General features: G+C 49.7%; 1 protein-coding gene across 1 annotated transcript in view; it reads right to left on the reverse strand.

Moving 5' to 3' along the window:
• The window catches only part of GFPT2 (glutamine-fructose-6-phosphate transaminase 2), a 41,884-nt gene extending 17,084 nt beyond the window's left edge, over positions 1-24,800 (reverse strand). Inside the window, exons 1-9 of the mRNA XM_033095599.1 lie at positions 24,707-24,800; positions 10,543-10,650; positions 9,641-9,739; positions 9,065-9,190; positions 5,814-5,872; positions 5,065-5,199; positions 2,742-2,803; positions 645-724; positions 55-172 (exon numbers count right to left, since the gene is read on the reverse strand). Of these exons, the coding sequence (XP_032951490.1) occupies positions 55-172; positions 645-724; positions 2,742-2,803; positions 5,065-5,199; positions 5,814-5,872; positions 9,065-9,190; positions 9,641-9,739; positions 10,543-10,650; positions 24,707-24,713 (794 nt within the window). The 5' untranslated portion in view covers positions 24,714-24,800. The remainder of the gene's footprint in view (positions 1-54; positions 173-644; positions 725-2,741; positions 2,804-5,064; positions 5,200-5,813; positions 5,873-9,064; positions 9,191-9,640; positions 9,740-10,542; positions 10,651-24,706) is intronic.
• Positions 24,801-25,580: the final 780 nt, after the last annotated feature.

Consider the following 25,580-nt stretch of genomic DNA (forward strand, 5'->3'; position numbering starts at 1 on the left):
GGGTCATTCTTGATAACACAGTCCTAGGAAAGAAAGCAGACAAGGCTTGGCTACCTTGCATCGGAAGCGAAAAAGAATTCCACGGCTTTATTGCCCACGGCGTGAAGGCAGGTGGAGCTGTCCAGCCTCTTCACCCTCGAGTTACAGATGTTCTTCGTGTTCTCAATACTGCCTAGCAAATGAAGGAGAGGATCACAAGTCCTGTTAAACTCTTTTGTTTGAATAACACAAAGCATGCAGCCCATTTCCCCCTTTGGAAATGTGTGGGAGAAATTTGCGATTTTTAGCTTTGGCTGCATCAGCCAAATCATGTGAAAGATCCCCATATAGCACAGTGCTGCTGTAAGGGCATTTAAAGGGCCAAAAACAAAACAAACCAAATCAGCACTGGAATCTGGGCATGAGTGCCTGCATATAACAGAGCTGCACGCCGTTCCCTCGACTTGGGTATATGTTCAAAAATATCCATACTAAAGAAGCTTTTGAAAAAATAGAGCCAAGTCTCCATTGCCTGAGAGAACCTTTTGGACCTGGCAGCACCCCGTGCAGGCCACTCTGCATGGTGAGGGGCGCATGCCTTCAGGGGGCGGGGCTGCCTGCACTGGAGCAGCAGCAGCCAGTCTTCCCGAAGGGAAGGGACTTACGCGTCCTGTACAAGATGGGGATCTGTTCCGTGGAGAGCTTGTGTTTGCTCCGCACTCCAATGAGCAGGGGACTGCCTCTCCTGCAGGGACAAGAGCAGGTCGAGTTAGCCATCATGTCGACACCCAGGGTGGGCTGGGTGTCCTCTGAGCACTGAGGATGGGGCAAAGCATCCTGTTGAGGTCCCACACGACAGACTCCTAAGCCACAGGAAGATGCTCCCAAGGCTTGGAGCAGGGACCAACAGGCTAGTGTGAGAACCCCAGTTCACTTCCATGGTGCCACCCTCCTGCCCAGTGAGTCCCCGCACAGGGCTGTCATCACAGAAGCCGAGTCCCTGTTAGGCCCTGGCAGCACGCAGGAGCTCGGGTTTCCACCTGCCTCCATTCCCATCGCTTACGCGGGAGCCCGTGAGGCCCAGGATCTGCACAAAGGCTGTCTTTGCCTCCCTTGCACCTGTCTCAGGTGTTCTCCAGCTTTGAGGGGCATTCAGCTGACTGGCTTTGGGTCTGCTTGACTTTGTGGGCCACTGAAGGCACTTTCAAGGGTGGTTTTATCTCTGTCTGAAGGACACTGCACAGGCAAAGTTTCAACTCTCTGATCTGCAGAAGGCAGATGCCATCACAAAGGAGACAGTGATTTTTCAGAAGGCAAACCCTTGGACAATTCCTGCAGCTGATCTGCCTTCTGCATTCATTTAAAAGAGTAATATCATGATTAATATCAGCTTTTAAAAGGGGTGTCTAAATTTGATAAGGACCAACATGTATATAATTCTATCATTTGAAGGAATTAAATTCCGAATGATAAATTCATTCCTGTCCTAGAAAAAATTAAAATCATAACATATTCGCACTATTTTCTGCCTAGATACTTTGACAGTCTGCAAGGGAGAGCCTCACCCTGTCTGGCCTGGTCTCCCAGCACCACAGGTGCATTCTCAGTGACTCCCCAGTGCCTTCAGAATGAAGTCTGCAGCCCACGGGCATCCCAGGCCCTGCCGAGGTGGACCTCTGCCCACGTTCCCACTCCCCACCCACCCTCGAAGTTCATGGGGCAGTGTCCACATGACCTTGTTCACTGCTGTCCCCCAAGCCTGGCACACAGCTGGTGTCAATAAGCACACACTGAGACTGGAAGAGCCTCAAGTCCCACCAGTGTCCCACCCCCCATCCTGGCCTAACTGTAGACCCCTGAGGTGCCTTTGCTCATGCTGGTCCCTTTGCCTGCTCCCCCAGGCTGACACCTGCGCCCTGCCACAGGTCCCCATCACAGAGCATCACCGTATCTGCCCTGACAGTCTTCCTGCACAAATGTCCAGTCCTTAAGGGCAGGGCCAGGTCTGATGTCAGTAGGTCCCCAGAGCCCAACATATAGTAAGTGATGAACAAATATTAGTTGGATGGAGAGAGGGATGGACAGATGGATGGGAGGACGTGGACAGCTGGACTGATGGATGGCTAGATGGCTAGATGAATGGATGGATGTAGGGCCAGATGGATAGACAAACGGACAGATGGTCAAACAACCCATTTGAATATAAAATAAGAGGATGGCATAAGCAAGTGAGTTACTCCACAACGCTGGGGACCCTGGGGACTCTAACAGAGGGACATGTAGGCTGAATCCACCCTCTTGGCTGATTCCTGGGACACCCCTGCCTTGAAGGTAATGAAGCTTGAGCTCTGGGTTTTGAGGCCTCTTCTTTACTGGATTCAAATCAATGTTCATTTTTGTTCTTAGTTCCATGGTCACAATTTTGCATGCTCTTTCTAAAGAGAGTTTGAAATTATATAGGCTTCAACCCCATGAAAGCTGGATCTACCCTTGCAGTATAATTTTATTTTAAATTTGAATTTGTTCTCAACTTCTAAAAATCTGGAGATTTCAAATAAAAATCCAATTCTCTGGTTTCTCTTTAAAAAATCAGAAGCTCTGGCCAGAGATGGTGGATACATTCTCTGTGGCTAAGCCACAGTTGTCCCTTAGATAGAGCAAGTACCTTCCAGTTTTCCAGAAGCCTGATGGCCCCTTGTGCCTCAGCTAAGTGACTGTATTTTAGTTATTTGCTGTTGGAAATGTCAGTGTGTTCGCCTCACCTTGTGGCAACAGCTTCTCCCGGATAGTGGATGCTCTTGAAAACCAATGCGAATGCACCTTCCTGAAAACACAGGGGACAAGAGTGAAGAACAACTCACTTCACCTAAGCCAGGCCACTGCAGCCCGGTGTGCTGTCCCAGACGGGTCTCCCAGAGTTCCTCTTCATTGTGAGAGGTCAGGCTCTGAAGGCAGGACAGCCCATGCAGGGGGCCATCAGGAGGGGAAAGCAAAATAGACAGGACCACGTAAGTACCAAAGACCAGACCCTGTGGATTTCAGCGTGAGCAACCAGCCCTGCCGAGGACCACAAAGGATTCCCAGTTCTGCGGTGAACTGGGCGGACTGGTGCATTAGAAGCAAGGGCCAGGTGAGAAGCAGGGCCAAGGCCCCTGCCCCCTGGCGACAGTACCTCCTCAGAGAGCAACTGTGAGGATTAAAGGGGCCAATCCCTGACCTGCGCTTAGCTCAACACACACTAGAGCCTGGCTGCAAATCCTGGCCCACCCTTTAACTGGGCAACACTGTAGCCTGTTTGCGCCTCATTTCCTCATGGTGAATGAGACTAGTAGTCCCACCTTGTATGGCTTCTGTGAGCCAGTGCATTTTAAGTGCTTAGAAGAGTGCCTGCCATATAGAGAACCCAAGAGAAGAATGAGTTGTTATTATTGTACTTATTATTATTTCTATGGTGATGACTGTCAATTATCTCCTGCCTCAGCTTGCTGATTTGTGCAAACCAGAACTAGAACCCAGTTCTCCTAACTCAAGACTCCAAATGCTCTTTCTACTTAAATCCTTAATGCATGATTCTCTCCTACACTCTGACCATGCATTACTGATTTGTCATGACCCAAGTAGACTTTGGTTATGTGCAACCAGCTGTAAATCTGGATTTCCACGTGAAGTCCCCCACAGCTAGGAACCCTGGGTAGACATAAGGCCCCGTACATCCAGTGTGCTACGGCCTGTTTGCCAACTCTGTCACACAGCCAGAGGGACCCAAAGTCAGCATCCCCAGGCTTCTAAGGGCCTTTCAAACTGCCCTAAGAGAGAGGGTTTCAGGCAGACCCTGAGCAGCCTGACATTCACCCTGCTGGTTTTGTCAACAACGAAGTAGGACTGGATAGAATACACTTTTCGTTCTCTGCCAGAAAGAACTGTGTTGCTTCAGATAAGGGAAGTCACTGAAGTTTCAAAGTGCCATCACTGGGGAGGTAGTTTCAGAATTTTGAATTACGAAAAGAGGAAGTAGTGCTGTGCTGCGAATCCAACTCGGCTCACTGCACATCTCAGAGGCATTAGACTGTACGTTCCTTAGGGGCCAGATTCTTAACTATAAATATGTACTCTAAATTAGGACCCCCGAAATGGGAGTCACAGAGCAAAGGGTTCAAGAGTAGACTTACTTTTTATAAAAGATCCCCAAAACACCAAAGGGTGATATATTTTGAATCACAGCAGCCTCTGATCGCAGACGTTCTGGATTGTCGGCTCTGAACCCTGCCCCCAGGCTGTCCCCGTCTTGGAGGAGCTATTGGACTCTGGGAAGTCTGGAGGCCTCTCCTGTGCCCCCCATCATCCCCTGCAGAGCCTGCATCTGCTTCACCTCTTTCTCCAACGAGGGAGACATCTCCAGCGTGTGCCCCTTCCTGGGGACTTGGTTCGGTGGGTCCAGCCCTCTGGGATATCATGAATTACTCTCTCTCATGGACCATTCCCTTCAGCACAAAGAACTGATCTGATGTGTCCTAATCCAAAACGCAATTCTGCCTCGGAACTGCAACCCTCTCCCACCACTGGGCTGTATTTTTGTGCCCTTCCTCTCCAATCAAACTTCTTGACAATCTGCACCTGCTCTCTTTACTTCCTCTGCATTCCTTCCATCCACTCAGGAAGGTCGTGGGAACATTTGTCCCAAGGGACGAATAATTGCTTTACTGAAACAGGGCGAAAGACTACAATCCTGTCTCCAACATCAGTTAAATGCATCTCGGGTACATAACCAATGGCGCACATGACGCAATTGAAAAGACAACACTGTGAACAGCCATGACCAAGGTCCTGTGTGCAACCCACGATTGTAAGAAGCCACAGATCAGCAGGCTGGCTACAATTTCAGAGGCGTTAAAATGAGGCAAGGCACTTCTATTTGATTTACCACCCGAAGCACAGAACTTCTCCCAATTTTACAAGGTTGAAACATCTTAAGACCAGACACTGTAAATGAATCAACTTGAGTCCTCAGATCCTTTGCACAAATTTGCCTGGTAAACGCTTATGAAAAACGAGGGATGGTTTAGACAGGTAGGACTTGTAACTCACCAACTGCTGAATGACTCTCTCGACCAGTGTTGAAAATGTGATGTCCTCAACCTCTCTGTTGTCAAACACGTATTTGATCAGCTTGGCGATGGTCTCCGTGTCTGTTTCTGACTCAAACTCGTAGCCTTTGCTTTCCTGGAATATTTGGTGGGAATGGTTATTGCACAACGCTGGCCTGTCCAGCTCCCTCTCCCCCTCATGACTTGCCCTCAGAGTGACTTAAGGCGAGAACAGGAAAATGAGAAAGGGAAGAGAAATGCTTGCCAGAATCACACAGCGCAACACGGCTGAGTCATTCCCACCTCAGAAGCTTGTCCTTGCCACAAATCTGGACATTGCAAAATAATAGCAGTCGAAGTGATCAAATGAGTTGAGTCAAATCCACCCACATCCCAGCCAACACTGCAACGTTCATCCTTTAGACACTTGCCATCTGTCTCCCCACCCCACATTCCACTTGGTGTGTGAGTTGATAATTTAGTGCAGACGCTTTAATAAAAGGAAGTTGGTGTTCTTTTGATTCTGCCAATCTGTAGCAGTCCTTGTGAACACAAGTGCCCTGCTATCTCCTCTAGCAAGATCCGGGAGGCAGCCGGGCTGGGGCTGAGGTTCATGTCTCATGTAGTGGCCAAGAGTGGCTCTCACTCAGCTCTCGCCTTTGTATCCAGAGGGAAATGCGCTGGTTGGAAAATTTCTGGGGGAAGACCAAGACCACTTGGCTTAGATGTTACCCAAGGGAAGTATCTTACCAGAAATTTCCTCAGGTCTTTGTAATTTGTGATGATCCCATTATGGATGACAACGAATTCTGAAAGAAAAGTTTAGTTAAAAGAGAAATGCTTTTAGGAAAGAAGTGAAGTTGAAGAAGTGAAGTTCAAGTCAAATGTAAAGGGAAATGATTTGACAGCTGGGAACTCTGCAAAGTCTGCTCCTACAGGGATGTCTGCTAAGCAAACTTCATTTACAGTGACTAGAACTGACGTCTGCTATGACTATGATTGCAACCCGAGGAAATATACAATTTTTTTTAATAAAAAGCATCCACCATCCTGACCACGCACAGAGCTCTGACTTGTGGTCTACAGTGTCACCAAATAAGCTCAGCTATTTATGTCAAATGGGGACGATTAACCCTTCATTACCCAGAAATGATTCCAGCCTTCCCGACTGACTCAAGAGGTCACAAACTAGCGGTCCACACATGTGCTTCTGTTTGACCACTGTCTCATAAAAAGATTTGAACTGAAAATTTTGAGTTTTCTCTTAAAAATCCTGGTTTTCTTAGGGGAAAAAGCCCAGAAGTCCTGCCATCCCCGGGCTTCCCACTCCATCCCACTCCTACGTGGCACAGGTGGGACAGTGGGAGGGTGAGGGCGGTCCCCTCTGTTGCCACTGCACATGCTCAATAAATACCTGAGGAAAAAGTCTAAGTCCAGCCTGAGAGTTTTCCTAGGCTAGTAACCCTCTTTCCCCCTCAGCCTAGATAATGGAAAGACTATTATCCTTCAGAGTCAATAATTCTACCAGAATGTGTCTGGGTATTGGGTGTTTTTCATAAATATTGACTATTAGTCAGCAAACCTTTGGATCTCCAACTTGAGTTTTATTTCACTGCAGGACAGATTTCACCTATTACATCTTTTAAAAACCTTTTCTTTTATTCTTTTTCTTTATTTTTACCACAATTTCCTCTCTCTATATATTTTTTCAACATGCTGTTTACTTTTGTGAGGTCACAGGAAATATGAGGGCTTGAATAAGGAAAGCCATTTTCAGCAAGTGTGCTAGCGCTGCTCACCTCTGCTATAGCCTTACATGTATTTCCTGCTCCATTTGTTCTGATCTCTCTTGGGGACACCAGTTATCCACCTTTTAGACACCTGTTAACTGCACTCATATCCATCCATCACCTCCTCCAACTGTTGTCATATCTACTGCAACATTATTTCTTACATTATTTTCTTAACCCTGTCACATTTTCTTTCATCTTAGTCTATTGTCTTCTCAATATTAACTGTTAACTAGAATCCACGTTTTCTTTGTGAAATCTGCTTTGTGTAATTTCCCTGTGCAATGCTGTTTGTGGGTGTAAGCCTTCCTTAAGAGTATGCTCTCCAGCTATCACTGATGAGCTGCTAAAGACATTGTATGAATCTTTCCTTACGTCCCACGTTGTTTTGCTTTCAATTACTCATTCTGAGTCAGGGCAGGCATTTCCAAGTTTGGGTGTGGGGGCGTCTCCTCAGAGCCTCCCGGCTTTGGGGACACAGGATCACAGTCTGCACTGCAGCAGGGGTTCACCTTTTCACCTGGGTGGGCAGGGGGTTGTGGCTGGGGTGGCAACATCTTGGGGCACATGGTCTGGGCACAATGTTTCCTCAGCCAACACAACTGCTGCTGAGACCAGCCCTGCATCTGGCTTGGGGTTTGGCTGGATGCATGTTCTAGGTTCTCAGCACCATAGGGTCCGCTGTCTCCCTCCTGGGCGTAGGGTGCCTATCCTACTAGTGGGACATCCTATGGTCCAGGGACAGTCTTCAGCAAAACCCTCACTGCCTGACACTGACCATGCGGATGCACATGTGGCCCGGCCCCTGAGCTACCTGAGGCTGCTCTGCTGACAGGGGTGCACGGGACTCCCCTCTGTTCTCCAGAAGAGGCAGGTGAGCCTTTTTGGGGAACCACAGTGTCCACAGGGGCAAAGGACCCTGAGCTCTGTCCTGTGGCCCAACTCCCAGGGGAATTAACAGGAGAATTAACCACAGTGAGGCTTGTTGGATTTAGCTAAGGCTCTGCTAAGGAGCACCCCATGGCTCGTCTGATGTATCTCATCCTTACTCTACTGTGAGGCTTTGCAAGAACCTGAACTCTGCCAGGGGGGTCCCAGCTGACTCCAGAGACCATTCTCTCCATGGACATCCTCCCCATCGTGCCCAGGTGTAAATCTTTGGGGCTCCTGACCTGACCAGGCCCAGCCCAGGGTGGGTGCTCACTAGAGGGCCCAGATGATGTTCGCCTGCCTTGGAGCTCTGGGAGAAGTCAAGGATTATGCCCTCTTCCACCTCACATGCCTACTGTGTCCTATTATAGGAAGGCCCCGACATCCCTGAGCCCCTAAGAGCTGCCAATGAGAGCCCCAGACCTACAAGTCCTCCCCCCACAAGAGTTGGTGGGGCATCATTAAGGAAAACCACGGCATGGAGAACTGTCCTGGGGGCCCAAGCAAGTGCTGTGGACCCGTGAGCTGGGGCTGACATGAGGGGGCAGTTGGGAGAACTGGGAACCTGAAGCCCACCAGAGGGCCTGCTGCCCCTGTGACTACCGTGAGCGGTGGCCGGGGCCCTGCTCTGTGACCTTGGTCCACTGTTTGTCAGGGGAACTCTGAGGTACTGTGAGCCGTCACTGTACCTTCCAGTTTGTCAAGGGATGCCAGAAGTTAACGTACAACCATTTTCACTTTTTACAAATGGAAAGCAAGCCAAGGGGAGAGCTCTGCAGCTGGGAGGCATTCCTGGGCTGTCGGCTGCAGCCTCTGCTTCTCCAGATCCCAAGCCCTTGGCTCTGAGGCCTCACTACGGGGGCCAGATTGCAGCAGGCACCTCACACTCAGTGAACCAAGGTCAGCTCTGCCCCCCTTTCCCAGGGCCACTGTCTCAGGGGCAGGGTGGGTTCAGCTGGAGGAGGACCTTCCTTGAAGCACCAAGCCCTCCGGAACACTTCAGTCCTTGTTTTGGAACAGTGCCCAGGTCCTTCACATGGCCATGCAGCCAAGTCCCAGCAGCACTTTTAGGAAGTGCTATCGATTTCCGGCAGACACTTGGGGGGTCAGCACCGTCCAGGGGCTAGGCTGTTTATCCCCTGTCTGGGGCTGGTGCCACCAGTTTGGATCCCCAGAGAAGACAGGGTGGCTGAGAAGCCCTGTGCGGTGGGTGTGGATCAACCTGGCTTGGTCAGGGTCAGGCAGAACCTTTGGGACAGGGAGCAAGGCCACGCTACGTACCGTTGCCTTTGTCTGAGCGCTGCGGATGGCTGTTGACAGCACTGGGGGCACCATGGGTGGCCCAGCGTGTGTGGGCAATGCCAAAGTGGGTCTCAAACTCCACCTCTAAGTCCATGCTGTCTTGTTCTAGATGAAAGAAAAATCCATTTGCTGCACTTTCAAAATAAGCATTGACACCGTACTGATCCAGCAAGGTGGCATGCTACACAGACACAGCCATGCCAGCAGCACGTCCCGCCAACAGGACATCCCACCAGCAACCGCAGAGGCCCCCACCCCCTCCTGGGGCTTCTGCCAGACCCCCATTGCTGTCTCTTTAGTACTTATCACCAGAAAAATTGAAAAAATAAATACATAAGTACTAAATATTTTTTAAAACATTTCTTTATGCACCACCACCTAAAATAAACCATCCCACAGTCTGGGAAACACAGTTTTATAATGTGGGCTTAACCTTCTTCTATTTATCCACTCTCAGACAAGTTAGTGTTTCTAGTCTCGAATGCTGTTGGAATAAAAGATTTGCAAGTGACCCACACTACCTTTATTGCTTTGACTCGCGTGCTTTGCACTTACTGTAAAGTTCTTCATCAAGAGCCTTGACATTCCCCCTTTTCTTGACCAGCTGGATATGTCTTTCTTTGACTTCATTATTATTTCCATCAATTGCCACACCTGCACATAAACACAATTTTCTGTATTGGAATTTAAGATTGGCCTCACACACTTCGTTGCAGGGCACCGCCCAGGGTGAGGGCTGCAGGAGCTGTCGATTTCTTAGCTCTTGTTCCCCAGGCTTGTCACCTAGTCGACTGTGGCAACGCTTACCAGCTAGCAGGGAATGTGTGCCTGGACCCTGGGCAGTCACTGGCGAGCCCTGGGAGCTGCAGGGAGAGACGCCACTGCTGGCCACGGAGGCAGCGGGCACATTTAAGGGCATTCATCTTGCTGTGTGCTTGCATCCTGCTACTTTAGCTGGTACCTGCACGGCCTCAGCGTTCCTGCAATCTGCCACCTGAGTTGCTTTCTGCTAAGCTCTGACACGGATGTGAAATGATCTGGCTCTCCCTTTCTCCTAAGGTGGCTTAAATAAAAATGGAAAACAGACTAAATGTCCACCAGTCAGGCGTGTCGAGGAGTAAACTCTGAGACAGCCACCCAGTGGGAGACTGTGCAGCCATTTAGGTCATTAGGAAGAGTTCAAGATAATGGAAAAGGCTGAGACAGTGAAAAAAGAATATTACAAAACTCTATCATTACAATTAGGTGAAAAAAAATATCGCTGCACGACACCTCCACCCGTCCACCGCCTACCCCCAGATCACCCCAACTATGACCAGAGGAGGGACATAAAGATACCGACGGGGGCACTTTGGTGCAGATTTCTTTTACCCTTGTTTCTTCTTTCGACTTTTCTAAAGTTTTCAAATGTAACCAACAAGTGTTCCGTTTCTATGGCGGAAGCCTGCAGGGCCTACCTGCTGAGTCATAGCCTCTGTACTCCAGCCGCTGCAAGCCCTTGATGAGGGTTTCAAAAATCTCCTTCCTGGTCCGGGGGACTCTGTAGTTCATGTAGGCAAAGATTCCTGTTAAAAGAGGGGACACCACACTTTATAAAACCCTGGGTTCGTGTTTTGATGAACACAGTCTGGGCACCCAGACACAGGCAATCCTGCAGGAACGGTCCAAGCTGTGGACAGAGGAAGAGCCGTGCTCCCCTCCTGCTTCTGGAAGGGCATCAGAGGCAGCCCTTTCCCTGTGCCAAAAAGACCCACACAGCACGCGAAGAACACCCACACACCCTTGGCCTTACAATTACACCACAGACAAGTTCTCCACAGGAGACAAGGCTTTCAGCAAGATTTACAACAGCAAAGATCAACAAAACAACCCAGCCACCCACAGACATCTGGAAGTCCCCACCTACAATGGTCACCTTGACTGGCACAGAACTCGCCTGGGAAGAGTCACACAGAAGGCACAGCAGGTGGGAATGGGCATTGTGGCCTTCGCTGCACTTCCTGCTCAGGCCTGCTGCTTGGGTCAGTAAACACTACTTTACAACAGCGAGAGCAAAACCATCTCTTGGCCCCTAGAGAATCCTTACCTTCAAGGGAGGCCCATGAGCCAAGAAGATTTTGTTTGGCTTTATTTTCGTATTCACATTCCAAAATAATATTTTCCCAAACAGGAAGTAACAGTTGTCATGTTGGATCTTTCCAAACTCCTCCACGCCCCTGCTTGAGACCGTAGACCCCTGGCCTGTCTCCATCTTGCCCTGCGAGTGCCCCATCTGGTCATCCCTCTGTTTCATCTTGTCTTCCTGGCCCTCCTCAGAGCTCGGCTCCAACCCCACCTTCCAGGCAGGCGAGTCCAGGCCCCAGCCCTTCCAGCCACAGAGTCACCCCAGCGCTCTTGTGTCCTGAGACATCTCTGTCACCTGACAGGGACACAGGCTGGTGCTCCTATCTCCATTTTCTCACTGTACCTCAGCACAACAAATGTCTGTCCTTGTTCAACAAATGTTTGTGGAATCGAGTGATCCTGAATCTGTATTAATCAGAAAAACAACAGGATGGATCATGAAATCTTCCTGAGAACTCGTCATGTGCCAGGCACTAGGCTCAGCATTCCCACACAGGTGTCAATCAAAGCTCGCAGCAGCCTTAGAGGTCAGACCTGCCATCGCCTCCCTTACCTTCTGGAATGGAAGCCTGGCAGGCTGTGACTGAACCAGAGTTGGGAGCAGAACCAAGGACACTTGATTTCAGGACTTAAACGCTCCTACCACTAGGCAGCGCTGCCTCAGGGATAGATAGGTTCAAAGAAGATTTATTTTCCCAGTTTTAATTTTTAATTTTTTTATTTTCCAAACACTTTTCTAGGATGACAGGAAAGTCTGACCAGAATTAAAATTTTTCCAGATATCTGCACCCCCATGTTCTTTGCAGCATTATTCACAACAACCAAGACATGGAAACACTGATAGATGAATGGATAAAAAAGATATGGTACACATACGTGGTCAGACAATTAAGTTCGTGAACTCATCCTAGAAAAAGTGCTACATACCTCATTGCTGAATATCACTATGGTCACCTTTGAAGAACTCCCCTTGGGAAGCTATGCACCAACGCCAGTGCCTAGTCCACCCTTCAAAGCAATTTTGGAACTCTTTTTCTGGAATGGCCATCAGAGCTGTCATCATATTACCCTCAATGTCCTGAATGTCATCAAAATGTCTTCCTTTCAATATTTCCTTTATCTTCAGGTAAAGAAAGAAGTCATGGGGGCCAGATCAGGTGCGTAGGGAGGGTGTTCCAATAAAGTTATTTGTTGCTGGCTAAAAACTTCCTCACAGACAGTGCCAGTGTCGTGATGCAAGAGCCATAAATTGTTGGCGAAAAGTTCAGGTCTTTTTCGTCTAACTTTTTCATGAAGCCTTTTCAGTACTTCCAAATAGTAAACTTGGTTAACTGTTTGTCCAATTGGCACAAATTCATAATGAATAATCCCTCTGATATCAAAAAAATTTAGCAATATCGGTGCAACAAGTTCACGAACTTAATTGTCAGACCTCGTACATTTGAAAGCTGCTAAGAGAGTAGCTCTTAAAAGTTCTCATAAGTAAAAAATTTTAACTATATGAGGTGATGAATGTCAACTAATCTTATTGTGGTGATCATTTTGATATATATATAGTGCCAAAACAACGTACACAAGTGGACACTTTGGTCAATGTTGCTGAAGCCGTAGTTCGCCGTAATCCTGTGTCTGGACACTGATGGTAACCACTTTGAGCACCTCTTGTAATTGCAGAAGTCAAATGTGACTTGTATTCATCTTTTGTTATCAGCATATATTAAGTATTACAATTTTAAAACAGTTTTCCTTTCTTAAAAGGCATATACTTTTTTTGGTAACACACACACACACAGTTTGACAATTAAGTTCTCGAACTATTGCAACGATGTTACTAAACTTTTTTGTTATCAGAGGGATTATTCATTATGAATTTATACCAACTGGACAGTTAACCAAGTTTACTATTTGGAAGTGCTGGAAATGTTGCGTGAAAAAGTTAGACAAAAAAGACCTGAACTTTCCGCCAACAATTAATGGCTCTTGCATCACGACAATGCACCAGCTCACATGGCACTGTCTGTGAGGGAGTTTTTAGCCAGTAACTGTATTGGAACACCCTCCCCACTCACCTGATCTGGTTCCCAATGACTTCTTTCTTTACCTGAAGATAAAGGAAATATTGAAAGGAAGACATTTTGATGACATTCAAGGGTAATATGACGACAGCTCTGATGCCCATTCCAGAAAGAGTTCCAAAATTGCTTTGAAGGGTAGACTAGGTGCTGGTGTCGGTGCATAGCTTCCCAAGGGGAGTACTTTGAAGGTGACTATAGTTATATTCTGCAATGAGATATGTAGCACTTTTTCTAGGGTGAGTTTGTGAACTTAATTGTCTGACCGTGTGTGTGTGTGTGTGTGTGTGTGTGTATGTGTGTACATCATATTGTTATATTGTACACCTTAAACTTATACAATGTTATGCCAATTATATCTCAGTAAAACTGGAAAAAATTTTGCCAGGGATGAACCTCAGAGAGGATAACCTGAAGATATCTGAAAATTGAGCATGATTATACACAAAATCTGTAATCTCTCTGGTCGTTAAGTAGATTTCAGTCAGTATGGTACACCTGAATGAATGACTAAATTTCAGTTAAATGAACGTTATGTTCCTAAGCAATAAGTAGGGTCACATCACACAAACATCTAACTTGCTAAAATTCATCTAGACACACTCAGTAATAAATAGGTGATACAACTACACAGTGCCAAAATATTTTGCATTCTTGTGTATAGTACGTTACTGTACACAGGATCTATTTCCAACACATCTTAAAGTACAGAGGTTATATTTAAAAACATGCACACTGTGCTTTCTGAGCTGTTACAGATGTTTTCTGTTAAAAACAGCCACGGGTAATTTTGACAGTCGGCTCTTTCTGTCTTCCTGGCTGATGAGTTCAGGTGAGGTGTGGCATCTAAGGGCGCCTCCAGCAAAGGCGCCAGTGAGCTTCTTGGGCTCACTGTTTCCCTACACTTCAAACTGAACACAGCTGGCCATGGGATGTATGCTCAGCTTACCATTATTTAAAAAATGGTAGCTACCTTCCCATGTAAATATTTAAAAAATGTTACCAGCTTTATTGGGATATAGATCATTACCATACCAGTCTCCCATTTAGAGTGCATAACGCGGTGGTTTTTAGTATATTCACAGAGCTGTGCAACCATCACCTCCATCCATGTTTCTGTGAAACTCTTCATGACACTTTTCTTCAAAAATTCAGAAAGTTCCCTGCAGGGGACATAAGCAAACTGCAGTCACTTGTACAGACCACGGAGCTCTGGGAGCCGGTTATTTGAAGGAGTGAGCAATGCAAATCATTTGTGGAGTCTTTTAAGCTATGAAACTTTGCTGGGCTCATGGAAATCATTCTAGAATTATACCTGCACCTCACAAAGGGGAGCTGACAGGCACTGCAGATGGCACAAAGGCCCATGTACCAACTCTGGAAAGGCTTAAAATCCAAATGCTTACTATTGATTATATTCCCTATACTTTACTCCCCATGACTATTTTGTTACTACCAATTCGGATTTCTTAATCCCTTCACCTGTTTCAACCTGCCATATTGCCAGGTGGTAGTAGTTGGGGGGATCACTTCCTAAATTATATAAATGTCTAACCACTATGCTATACACTTGAAACTAATATAAAATAATATTGAATGTCAACTCTAATTGAAAACTTTTAAAAGGAGAAAAAAGATCAGTAATATTGTGATAGCACGGTACAGTGTCAGACGGTTGCTGGACTTAGCATGGTGATCACTTCAGGGTAATGTGGTAATCGCTCTGTATAGTGCCAGGTGGGTACTGTTGAATAACTATGGTGTACACCTGAAACTCATATAATATTACATGTGAGCTACATTTTAATAAAAATCTTTTAAAAAAATCCAAAAACAATCAAATGCTTTTACAAGAGGGCTCTATGGGGCTCTGTGGTGCTGCTCCCCAGTTCTCCCCTGCACCCCTCCTTCTAGGCCAGACTTCACTCTGAGCTCACATCAGGCACATATGTTCTTCGAGGGAGCTCTGCCTCTGGGATCCACAGCAGCCTCCTGGGGTGGGGAAGGGGCTGCCACCGGGGCATCACACCACCCCCATCGGCCATGGGCCAGGACGTTAAAGGGTCCTTGTCTCCTTGTCCCCAGGATCACCAGCTGTGTCCACACCCAGCCAGGAGGCTCAGCAGCCAGCTGGCCGCAAGAGCAGTTTGGGAGACTGCTGTGGTGATGGCGGCTGCCGAGGACTGGTTTTCAAGGTCTTTGCACAAGAAGACATAAACGTAACTTTCAACGTAAACTCTCTCACATGCTGGCATCTCTTCAGTAAGTCCTTTCATTACCTAAGCACCGTCTCTCTCCACTCGCAGCTCACCCTCTTGGCTGGACAGACTGTCCCTGCACCGAGATGAAGTGAATAAACCAGCCTTTACACCATGCTCTTGCTGTTGTTAAAAAGTAATGAACTAGAATAAAGCTGCTTTCCCCGGAATTTCTCGTGCTGTTCACATCAGAATTCCCTGCTGGAATCCCTTCCCTCCATAATAAGAGCTACAATGAGAATCCATTTTTTACCTATGAGATCAGTAAAGATCTGTTTGACAGTAAGTGAGAGTTTAAGTTTGTGCACCCTCTTTGGGAGGCAATTTGGCAGTGTCTCGGAATTAAGAGGTACACATCTGGTGACCAGAGCTGTTGTACTTCTAGGACTGTGTCCAGCAGATACCTCTGCAGAGATGCATGTGTGCTTGCTGGAGGATAGCTGCTGCTCAGAACTGTTTGTGGTAGCTGAGGACAGCCTGATGCCTGACGGGGACCAGGTAAGTGACAACACAGCCACACGCAGAGCCACCACAGAGACACGGGTCGGCAGCCCTCCACAGGAGTGAGGTGAAGTTGTCAGCCCTCTTGGAAAACAAGCTATCTCTCCAAGATATGTCAAGGGGAAAATGCAGCTTGCAGAACATGAGTGAATTATGGAGGGGGGAGGGAGGGAAATGCATATAGTATTTCTGGAAGGATACCCAACACGCAGGGCCAGTTGCCTCTGAACAGAGGGCTGGGTGTAGGGCAGAAACTTCCTCTCTAGTGTGTGTGCTCTTTGTATGGTCAAGACATTTGAGCTTGTACAGGTGTATACTGGTTAAGCATGGGCTGCTGTCTGAATCAGAGAGTGGTGGGCACAGAATTGTCATCGAGCCCAAGGCGACTTCTCTGACTTCACCATGGCTGCCCATCCCTGCTCACCTGGAAGAAAGACAGTCACAGGAAGGGAGAAAGCACAATCGGAGCATACCTTCTGGTGCCTAAAAGGACTGGTTCAGGGTCACCCTGCCTGAGCCTCCTCCTTGGGGCTCACCAGTGTGCGACAGCCAAAAGCACAGAGGATGGTGGCTGACACCTGCAGCCTGGGCCAAATACCGCTTGCAAATGCCAGCTTGCCCTTGCTTTCTGTGTGGCCTGCAGCAAGTCACTGAACCCCCTGTGGAGCAGGGCCAAGGCAGCACCTACTTCCCAGGATTGCTGTGAGAATTCAAGGAGCTTTTGCAAAGCCTGGTGAACAGTGCCCGCCAATAGTAAGTGTCCTGAAAAGGAGCAGGCCATCAGCTTCCCGTCCTGGGGAGTGTGAGACACAGTGCAGGTCTGCGCAGCACACTGTAAACCCTGGAGAAATGATCACACACTAAAACCCAGGGCCACGGAGAACCACTTACCATTATTTCTTCTTGGCTCTCTTCTTGGGGTAATGATGGTAACCACATGAGTGATTGGGCTGCAGCTTGGTCAAGATTTAATTCATCCCCAAAATGTTTATCTGGCCCATGAAGACCTCATAACCCTGATTGGTATTGCAAGAAGGTGCTGAGATGACCCTGTCAGTGGGCCTCGCAGGGTGGATGGGTCAAGAGTGGACAGGATGCGCAGGGACCTCCCGACCCCTCAGGATTTGCAAGCAGCAGGGCTGGGGGCTGAGAGATGAGAGATGAGAGAGGGGCAGAGCTCCTGAGCTGGCTCTGTGCAAAGGTGGCTCCACTTCATTCTGCGGCGTCAGCGGACAGGTTACCCACCCCATCGGTTTAATGCAGACCTTCCCAGTTGCCCCTTTTGTAAAAGCCACGTGACTCTGTTTATTTCCTGCACAGCGCTCACTTTCTTGACTTTTATCTGACTCCCCACTGGATTGTAACCTTCATTAGCATGGAACCATACCTGTCTGTTTATCTGTCTTATTCATCGCTGTATCCCCAGCCTCTAGCCCTGAGTCCAGCACATTTCAGGTGCTCAGTAACTATGTGTTGAAGAAATGAATGTATGAATTAATGAACGGATGGGGCGATCAGAGAAGGTGGCCTCTTAGTGGGGCCTGAGCCAGCCATGTCCAGCCGTGCACAGCAGATCTGCTCTCTGGAACCTGAGTGAGTATGACAGACAGGAAGGTGGGGAGTGCTGAGACCCCATCCCTGATGGTCAGGGCCTTTCACAAGGGCAGCGTGGCACTGCCAGTGTCCACGGGTCACCCCAAGACCCTCAAGCACAAAGGTGATGTCCTGACACTATCCCTACACCCGCCCTCATGCACTGTGATGATCCCAGGACTGGAGTGAGGAGATCCTTCTAGATCAATCCCTAAAGAACCCCAGAACTCTGCTTGGAAGTGGGGGAGGCACAGAGTAAACCATCACCACCACCATTTATGGGGGCTCCCATGTGCCGATACTTCTAGAACCTTACGACGTCTGATCCTCACAATGCCCTGTGCCCAAGCTGTGGCTCTCAGTGACAGACAGGGCATCTATGGCTCTGAGGCCAAAGACTTGAATCATTCACAGTCAGGTCTGACTACAGGGCACTCATCACTGCTGCCCCCCAAATCAGTATAAGACCTATCTTAGACTCCTACCCCAAGGGGTGAGAAACAGCTGGCGCATGGGGGATCTGGTCAGTGTGAAGGTGCTCACCTGGCTCCTAGGGACAGACCTCCGACTTCTCCTAGTCAGGTCCAGGCCATGCTGACATACCCTCCCCTGACCCCTGGGAGTCCCCCAGCACAGGACACTGCTGTTTCTGACTCCACCTTTCTCTTCCCATCCAGCCCCCTCCCTATAGGACCAGCAACCACAGCAAGGTTGGTTCCCATTACATCCCTCTAAGGGCTCCCCAACCTCCAAGTGACAGATAATGACATTGACCACATTGGAGTTTGCCTGGTCAGAACCAGAAACACTGCACTTCTGGAATCTTCTCTACAACCCCTGGAGTGCTCATGGTGCTGGATGGGGGAGGGGTTGTTTGGGGCCTGGAGGATGAGGGACAAGATCAGGTTCACAGTGGGCAGGCTGGGGTCCACTTCTGATTCTGTGGCTGTAGTTTTGGGGGGAAAAACTCTCCATCTCTCTGAGCATTAGCTACTTAATAAAGGCCCGCTCCCTCTGTGAGTCATGGTGGACAGTCCCCGGTTCCACACACAGGGTAGGGGCTCCATCGTGGGAGCTACGTCACTGCCCATTCAGGAGGACCCTTTCCAGGCTACAGTGTCTCTTCTAACCACTATCCAATGCTTCTTAGAATTGAAGTTTCTGAGCCTTTTAGTCCATGTACCAAGTCTAATTAGATACTGTTCTAAGTCCCAAATTGGATCAGTCTTTGCTCAGACAGAGGACATGACCAGTTGGATTTCTGCCTCATAAAATTCCTGAGAGTCTCTGTGCGTGTGGCGCTCAGGGGGAGATGGGGCAGTCTACTCTTCTGGGTGAGACCCCCAGGAAGGGGAGGGCCAAGGGCCAAGGGCAAGGGCTGCAGAGGAGGCTGTGGGCTCTCTGGAGGTCCAGTCCTTACTCGTGTAAAGTGGGGAATGCCACTTTCTTCATGAAGTGGAGAGGACAACTCCTGCTGCCTTCTCTCAAAGGGAGGGCAAAGGTGGAGGTGCCCCGGAAGCAGGAAGCACTGTGGTCCCACAGCAGGGGTCTCGCAAACAGGCAGAGGGAAATCAGGCCAAGCTCAGGGTCAGGAGGGGGTAAGACCCTGTGGGGATAGCCTTACCCTGCCTCGAGCCTCCAGGGGTTAAAGTTACCACCCCACCAGAATCCCTGAGATAACAGGAGACTGCTTCTAGCAGTAAGCGTGGGCCAGGCATTTCTATTTTTAATAGAAAAGTTCCTGGTGTCCTTGTCAAGTTAGGATTTCACCAACAGCAAAGGGGAAGCAGCATATACTCTAAATGGTGGTAAAAAAAATTTTAAGAAAAAAATAGGAGTCTTGTGTAAACCGTCAAAATTTGGCTATTACGAAAGCCAGACTCTTTTTTTCTCAATGTGAAAACTATTGTCTTTGAAAATGAAAGAGAAGCAGATGATCAGATTAAATTGCTTAATTGTTTCTGCACTGAATTAATCTTCAGTATTTTTCTCCCAAGAGTGTGTAACCTCAAGTTAATCTCCCTTTATAAGTGAATTTTCCTAAATATGAAAGTAATCCCGCAATTTAAAAGCACTGTCTACTAATGTTATATCACAAAATTTCCAGACGATTTCTCAGAACTTGAGAAACTCCTAATGAATAAGACTGACCATGGGGGAACGGCAGGATGAGGAGGAGGAGGAGGGTGGCAGCTGGACTGAGCCCCGCCTCACCCCCCCGCCCCCCCGTGCCCCCAGGACAGCTGGCCTGCAAAGGCCTCGCTCACTCAGAGTGTCCGCATGGCACCCATCATCTGGGTGCTGATGTGAGGGAGATGCTAGGACTGGCTCCCGGGAGCCAAGTGTGCGCATCTCTTCCCAACTCCACGCTCGAGGACCTAACACTAATGACCTGAAATGAGCCAGGGCTCCACAGAGACTGGCAAACCAGAGAGCCGGGTGCCAGGCATTTATCCCCACATCACTGAGTAGTGGCTCTGTTTCTCGAGGCTTCTGTGGCTTAAAGAGGTAACAAACCCAGTGGCCTGACCCAAGTCTACCCCATCAACCCCAGTCCAGTCCCTTCTGAAAAATCCATCACGAGCTGAACTGTTACAAGGAGGAAAGGAGTGTCAAATATGCTAGGGCCCTGAGAATTGGAGAAAGTTTGGGACCAAAGGGAGAGCTGTCGCCGGAGTCACGTCATCTTCCTGGACTGCTGTCCTCAGCTGAGCCCAGGTGCAAGCTCTATGAGCGCCCGATGCTCTCCTGAAGACCGCTGTGCAAGCAAACAGACTGTATGTGTGTCTTGGCCCCTCTTCATTCTGGGCAACAAAACCCAGAATGCGTCTGCAGGGAAGAGATGGACGGGAAGGGCATGTACGTATATGAAGGTCAGGATGCAGGAAGTGCCATAGTTATATGACACAGGAACTGACTTCTAGAGAAACCAAAATCCAGCTGAGTGTGTGGGACCATGCCAGTGAAGGACGGAGTGTTTGGGGGGGAGTCCAGCCTGAGCGTGCTGGGCCCAGGGGACTTGGGTGTGTGCATGGGGGCTGAGAGGATGCTGGTAGGCCTCTGCTCAACATCCCTGTGGCCACGGCTTGAGCATCTGGGATTGGCAGCGCTGGGCTACTCTTGGGGAGAGCACCTGAAATCAAGAACCCAAGTGTAATAGGAGAATTAATGACCTCCAAAAATAGCAAGTCCTAATCGCTAGAGTCTCTATATGGAGTATTTATATGAAAAAAAGGTATTTCTAAGTGTAATTGAGTTTAGGATCTTGAGATGGGAGATAATCCTGAATTGTCTGGGTGGGCTCCAAACACAATCACAAGTGTCCTTATCAGAGGGAGGCAGAGGGCAATCCAATATGGCAGAGGAGGTGGAGATGTGACCACAGAGGCAGAGACTGGAGTAAGTAGCCACAGGCCAAGGAAAGCTGGCAGCCACCAGAAGCTGGAAGAGGTGAGGAACAGATTCTCCCCTAGGGCCTCCAGAGGAAGTGGGACGCTGACGACAACTTGACTTTGGCCCGGTAAGACTGATTTCTGGACCTACTGATCTCCAGATCTGTGAGAGAATAAATTTACGTTGTTTTAACCCAGCAAGTTTGTGATAATTTGCCAGAGGAAACTAATACACTAACCAAGACAAAAGACGACAAATTCAAGGCAAAGGCTTTAACTTCTAGCAAAAATAAGAATTTTCCAATTCTCTATAACCAAGTCTTTTTTTTCCTCAACACTGAAGGATAGGAAAGATTTAAGAATTCATGGATAGGAAGTACAATCCTTTTAGTCAATTCTGCATGCATGCATGGTCCATGCTGCCACGCTCTTGCATATGCTATGCCCTCAGCGTGGCATGGCTGTCACTGTGGAGCCATACTTGACTCCAGGCCCTCATGGCACTGTCCCAGGTACCGCCTCTCTGCCTGGGTAAATCAATACTCCCTGCCTCCACTGAGGTAGGGTCCCAAGCTCACACTGCATGGGGCCAACAGGTAACATCAGTGAGTGAGGCAGCTGGGCGGGAGCTGGGAGAACCAGGGAGTCTGCACCCATCATCCCATGGGCCACAGTGCACTCTTCAGAAATATGGACTCAGGGTTGCTCCTCTCTGAATTTTTTCAAGAGAAATAGAAAATCCCACGTACGTATATGAAATCTCCTCAATTTTGTAATTTGGTACTAATTTGAAGAATAAAGTTTAAGAGGTGGCCGGTTAGCTCAGTTGGTTCGAGTGCGGAACTCTTAACAACAAGGTTGCTGGTTCAATACCCGCATGGGTCACTGTGAGCTGCGCCCTCCACAACTAGACTGAAACAACTACTTGACTTGGAGCTGATGGGTCCTGGAAAAACACACTTAAGTAAATAAAAGTTAAAAAAAAAAGAAGAAGAAAGTTTAAACGCTATTCACCAGGCAGAGGGATGTGTGCCTGCTGGTTTGGCACAGGGCTGCCAGGCTGCAGCTTGTGCCCGAGTTCTGCCCTCTGTAATGGCATTTCCCTCCGGAGTTATCCCGTCCCTGGTCAGCGACCTGCCTCTGGACTGCCCCTCCAATTCCCTGCCCGTTCTCCGAGGGGAGGATCATGCCCCCACGGCCTCAGGGCCTGGAAAACACATGGTCTCTCTGCGAGCAGCCATTCACTCGTGGCTGAGTGAAGAAGGAAGGAGGGAGGCAATATAGTAACTTGTCTTGGCATAAAGTCAGCAAAATGCCAGCAACTCTCAGATGTCAACAAAACCACCCATGAGTACCTACGTGTCATTTCAGCCAATCTCTCAGTGCACTGAAACTTTGAGGATCATTTGTTTCGTGTGTGGGGCCCAACTAGTACTGGGTCCAGCTTTCTGTGGGAGACGCAGTGAAGACAAGGGAGAGCCAGGGCCACTCTGGGCACGGTCATCAGCACGCGACAAGGAAAGGCCATCAGTGTGACCGCTGCATAAACCGCCCAAAGATGGCAGATCTCAGAGGGGACACAACTAGCCCAGAGAGAGAAAAGCTGTCCAGAAACGCCCTCTCACACACAGGTGTGCACAGACTCCTCTGGGCCTCAATTTCCCCAAATGGATATTGAAGAGGGTGAGTGGCTCATTCAAGGAGCATCTCTGCAGTTTCTGCCACACCCTTGTACCAAATGCACAATCATTTCTTTCATAGTTTTCTGTAAAATTGACTAAAGTTTTGAAACCTTAAATGAGTTAATTACAGAATAACAATAAAAGGAAAATCAGTATCACTTGCCATACATACACAGACCATCATCTAAAAACCAGACCAGACCAGTGTGCTCCATTCCAACCAGCCGCTGCTGTGTGCGCTGAGCCAGAAGCTTTCTCAGCACACGGGGTGCTTGGCAAGCGTCAGAGAGATGTAAAAGGCACAGGAACACACAGCTGTGACTTTCTTCTGGCTACCTGAAAAGGAAATAACTTTCCAATTCAGGACTACCACGGAGGCTCCCTGACTCCCCTAAGGGCAGCAGGGTGGGGTGTGCCCTAATGTGAGGACACAGGTATGTAGTTCTGACTCAAAGCTCATTTCCCCAGGGGACAAAATACGTCCCCTGTATTTTGGGGAGAACAAAACTTGTGATTTTGAGAAGTGGAGAACATAGAGCCCTCCCAGGCTCAGAAAGACATGGAGAAAGCTAGATGCAAGTAGGAAGCAGGACGGAAGACTGGGGTGTCATGGGAGTGGAAGGGCATACCAGGAGGAAGGAGGGCGGCTGCCAGTGCTGGGGGTGGCCCCTCCTAGAGCAACAGTCTTGGTGCACTAGTCTGGCTCTAAGGTCACCAGTTGGCTACTGGCCTTGAATGCCACACTGAAGGGTTTAAAACCCTAATAGCTTCTGGCAAAACTGCTCCCTTTGCTTCATCTCTCTCTCTCTCCCCAAATTGCCCATAGGCAGCCCTACATATTGAAAATGATGCTGGGAGTCCCTAGATTTTTCCTGAGGGTTCAGGAATTAAAATTGATGCCTACCCAGCCTGGGGGAGGCTGCACTCCAAAGACTGCTCCTTGGTCAGTCGTTCCTTTTTCAGTTTTTCAGGAGAGCCTGGCCTCAGAAACAAGGCCTTTACAGACTTTGGCCCAGGGCTCACCACCGGCACACCCCACCCTGCAGCCCTCAGCAACGTCAGACAGAGGCCTTTCATGGCTTCAAAAGTTCCACCAGGTCCTCCAGCCACAGGAGGCTGGAATGGGTAACTGAATCCTACTCAAGGAAAAAAAAAGGCACAGTGACCTTTTGTCCCAGCAGAAGTTCCCGGCTCTCTCCCCAGTCGGCGGAGGCGGCCCAGCCAGGAGAGTAAGGAATTGCAGATGTGCGCGCGGGACCGCGGCTGCCGTCCCCACGGCCGCGCTACCTCGCGGGACAGCGCCGGGTAGCCGCAGTATTCAGGACGCCCGGAGCCCGGCCCCGCTCCCCATCCAGGACTCCCTCTCCCAGCTTCTGCCCGAGGCTCGGTGGTCATTGCTGCCTCTTCCCGCGCCTCGCCTAAAGCTCGTTCCAGCAAATATGTGGCAACACGGAATCAACTCTTCTACTAGGGACAAGGGGCTCAAGCTGGGACGCGAGAAAGACGCGCAGGCCCGTCCGCAGAGCACCAGGGGCTGTTCCCGACGCTGCCAGGAGGGCGCAGGTGGGGTCGCCTCTCCTGGGTGGGCGCGGGCGCTGAGAGCTGGTTTTAGCACCTCGCACCCGGGATGCGCGTGGCCGCCTTTGTGGGCGACTTGGAGCAAGCGGAGAAAAACGCCCTCACTGGACATGCGGTGCGGACACCACTGTGTTGCAAGGGTCCAGGAGAGGGACAGGAAGGACAGGACCAATTCCTCCCCTCTGTGTGGACCGCAGCGGATCACCCTCACCAAACCTGAGTCAGATTAGGCATGCCCCTTTCCCCACTATCCTGGACACCCACTCGGGGGCCGGGGCGGATCGACACCTCCATCCCGCGCCGCCTCCCTGCCCGCTGCGCCCAGCTCTGAGGCCCTGGCGCTTAGAGGGTGGGGCGCCAGAACCTGCGGCCGCCACTGAGGAGGGGCCGCGGGCGGGGGGCGGGCGGGCGCCACACTCACCGCACATGGTGGTCGCTGCTCGCGCTCTTCGCGGGTCTGGGGCTCTGCGCACAGTAGACACTCCGCACTCCGTAGGCACCTGGCGCTCCTGAGCTCTGGCTCCGGCCGCTGGGCGGTCGATTCTTATAACCTGGAGCCCTCTGCCTGGGGCGGGGCCGAGGCGGAGCCTCCTCCCCTGCCTGCTCCCCATTGGCCCCCGGTTGTCGTGACAACGGCGGGGACTGGGCCCCTGGAGTCAGGGAAGCCGGAGAAAGGCGGCTCCAGGCGCAAGTTATGTCTGGAACTCCGGCGTTGAGCATGGGATCTTGAAGAGGGGCTGGGGGACGCAGACTGGCCTCAACCGCTGAGGGGCGCGGGACCTTGGGCAAAAGACGGGATCACTCTGTGCTTGTTTCCCCTTCTGCAAAAAAGAGTGACAATGGAACCGACCTCAGGGTAGCGGTGAGGAATACGACGCACTGTGGAAGGCACAGAGCACGTTGTGGGGCATGACACGTGGGTTCTGGTGTGCACCCCCTGCAGGCCAGACTCGTCTCAGGGCACCAGAGACGCAGCACACGGTGGCCTTCAACCTGGTCCCCGCCCTGTGAGGAGATAACTCCAGCGCCTGGTTGACGGTTGAGAAAACGGAGACTCCTCGGGATGGAAAGGGAATTTGCCAAAACTGGGCAGCGGAGGCGGTGGCAGAATTCGAACCCGGGTTTTACTGTGGAGCCGGAACTCGGAGGCAGGGATTCCCCAGGTCCTGAGCCAAGCTGGGGGGACCCAGGAAGCCGCCCCTCCCGAGTGACACGGGCGGGGCTGTCCCGCGCGCGCCAGAGGCTCCTCCACGCCGGGGCCCAGAGCCCAAATCCGGCCCGCCGTGACTCATGGA

This window comes from Rhinolophus ferrumequinum, chromosome 24 (assembly GCF_004115265.2).
Source record: "Rhinolophus ferrumequinum isolate MPI-CBG mRhiFer1 chromosome 24, mRhiFer1_v1.p, whole genome shotgun sequence".
Lineage (NCBI taxonomy): Eukaryota > Metazoa > Chordata > Mammalia > Chiroptera > Rhinolophidae > Rhinolophus > Rhinolophus ferrumequinum.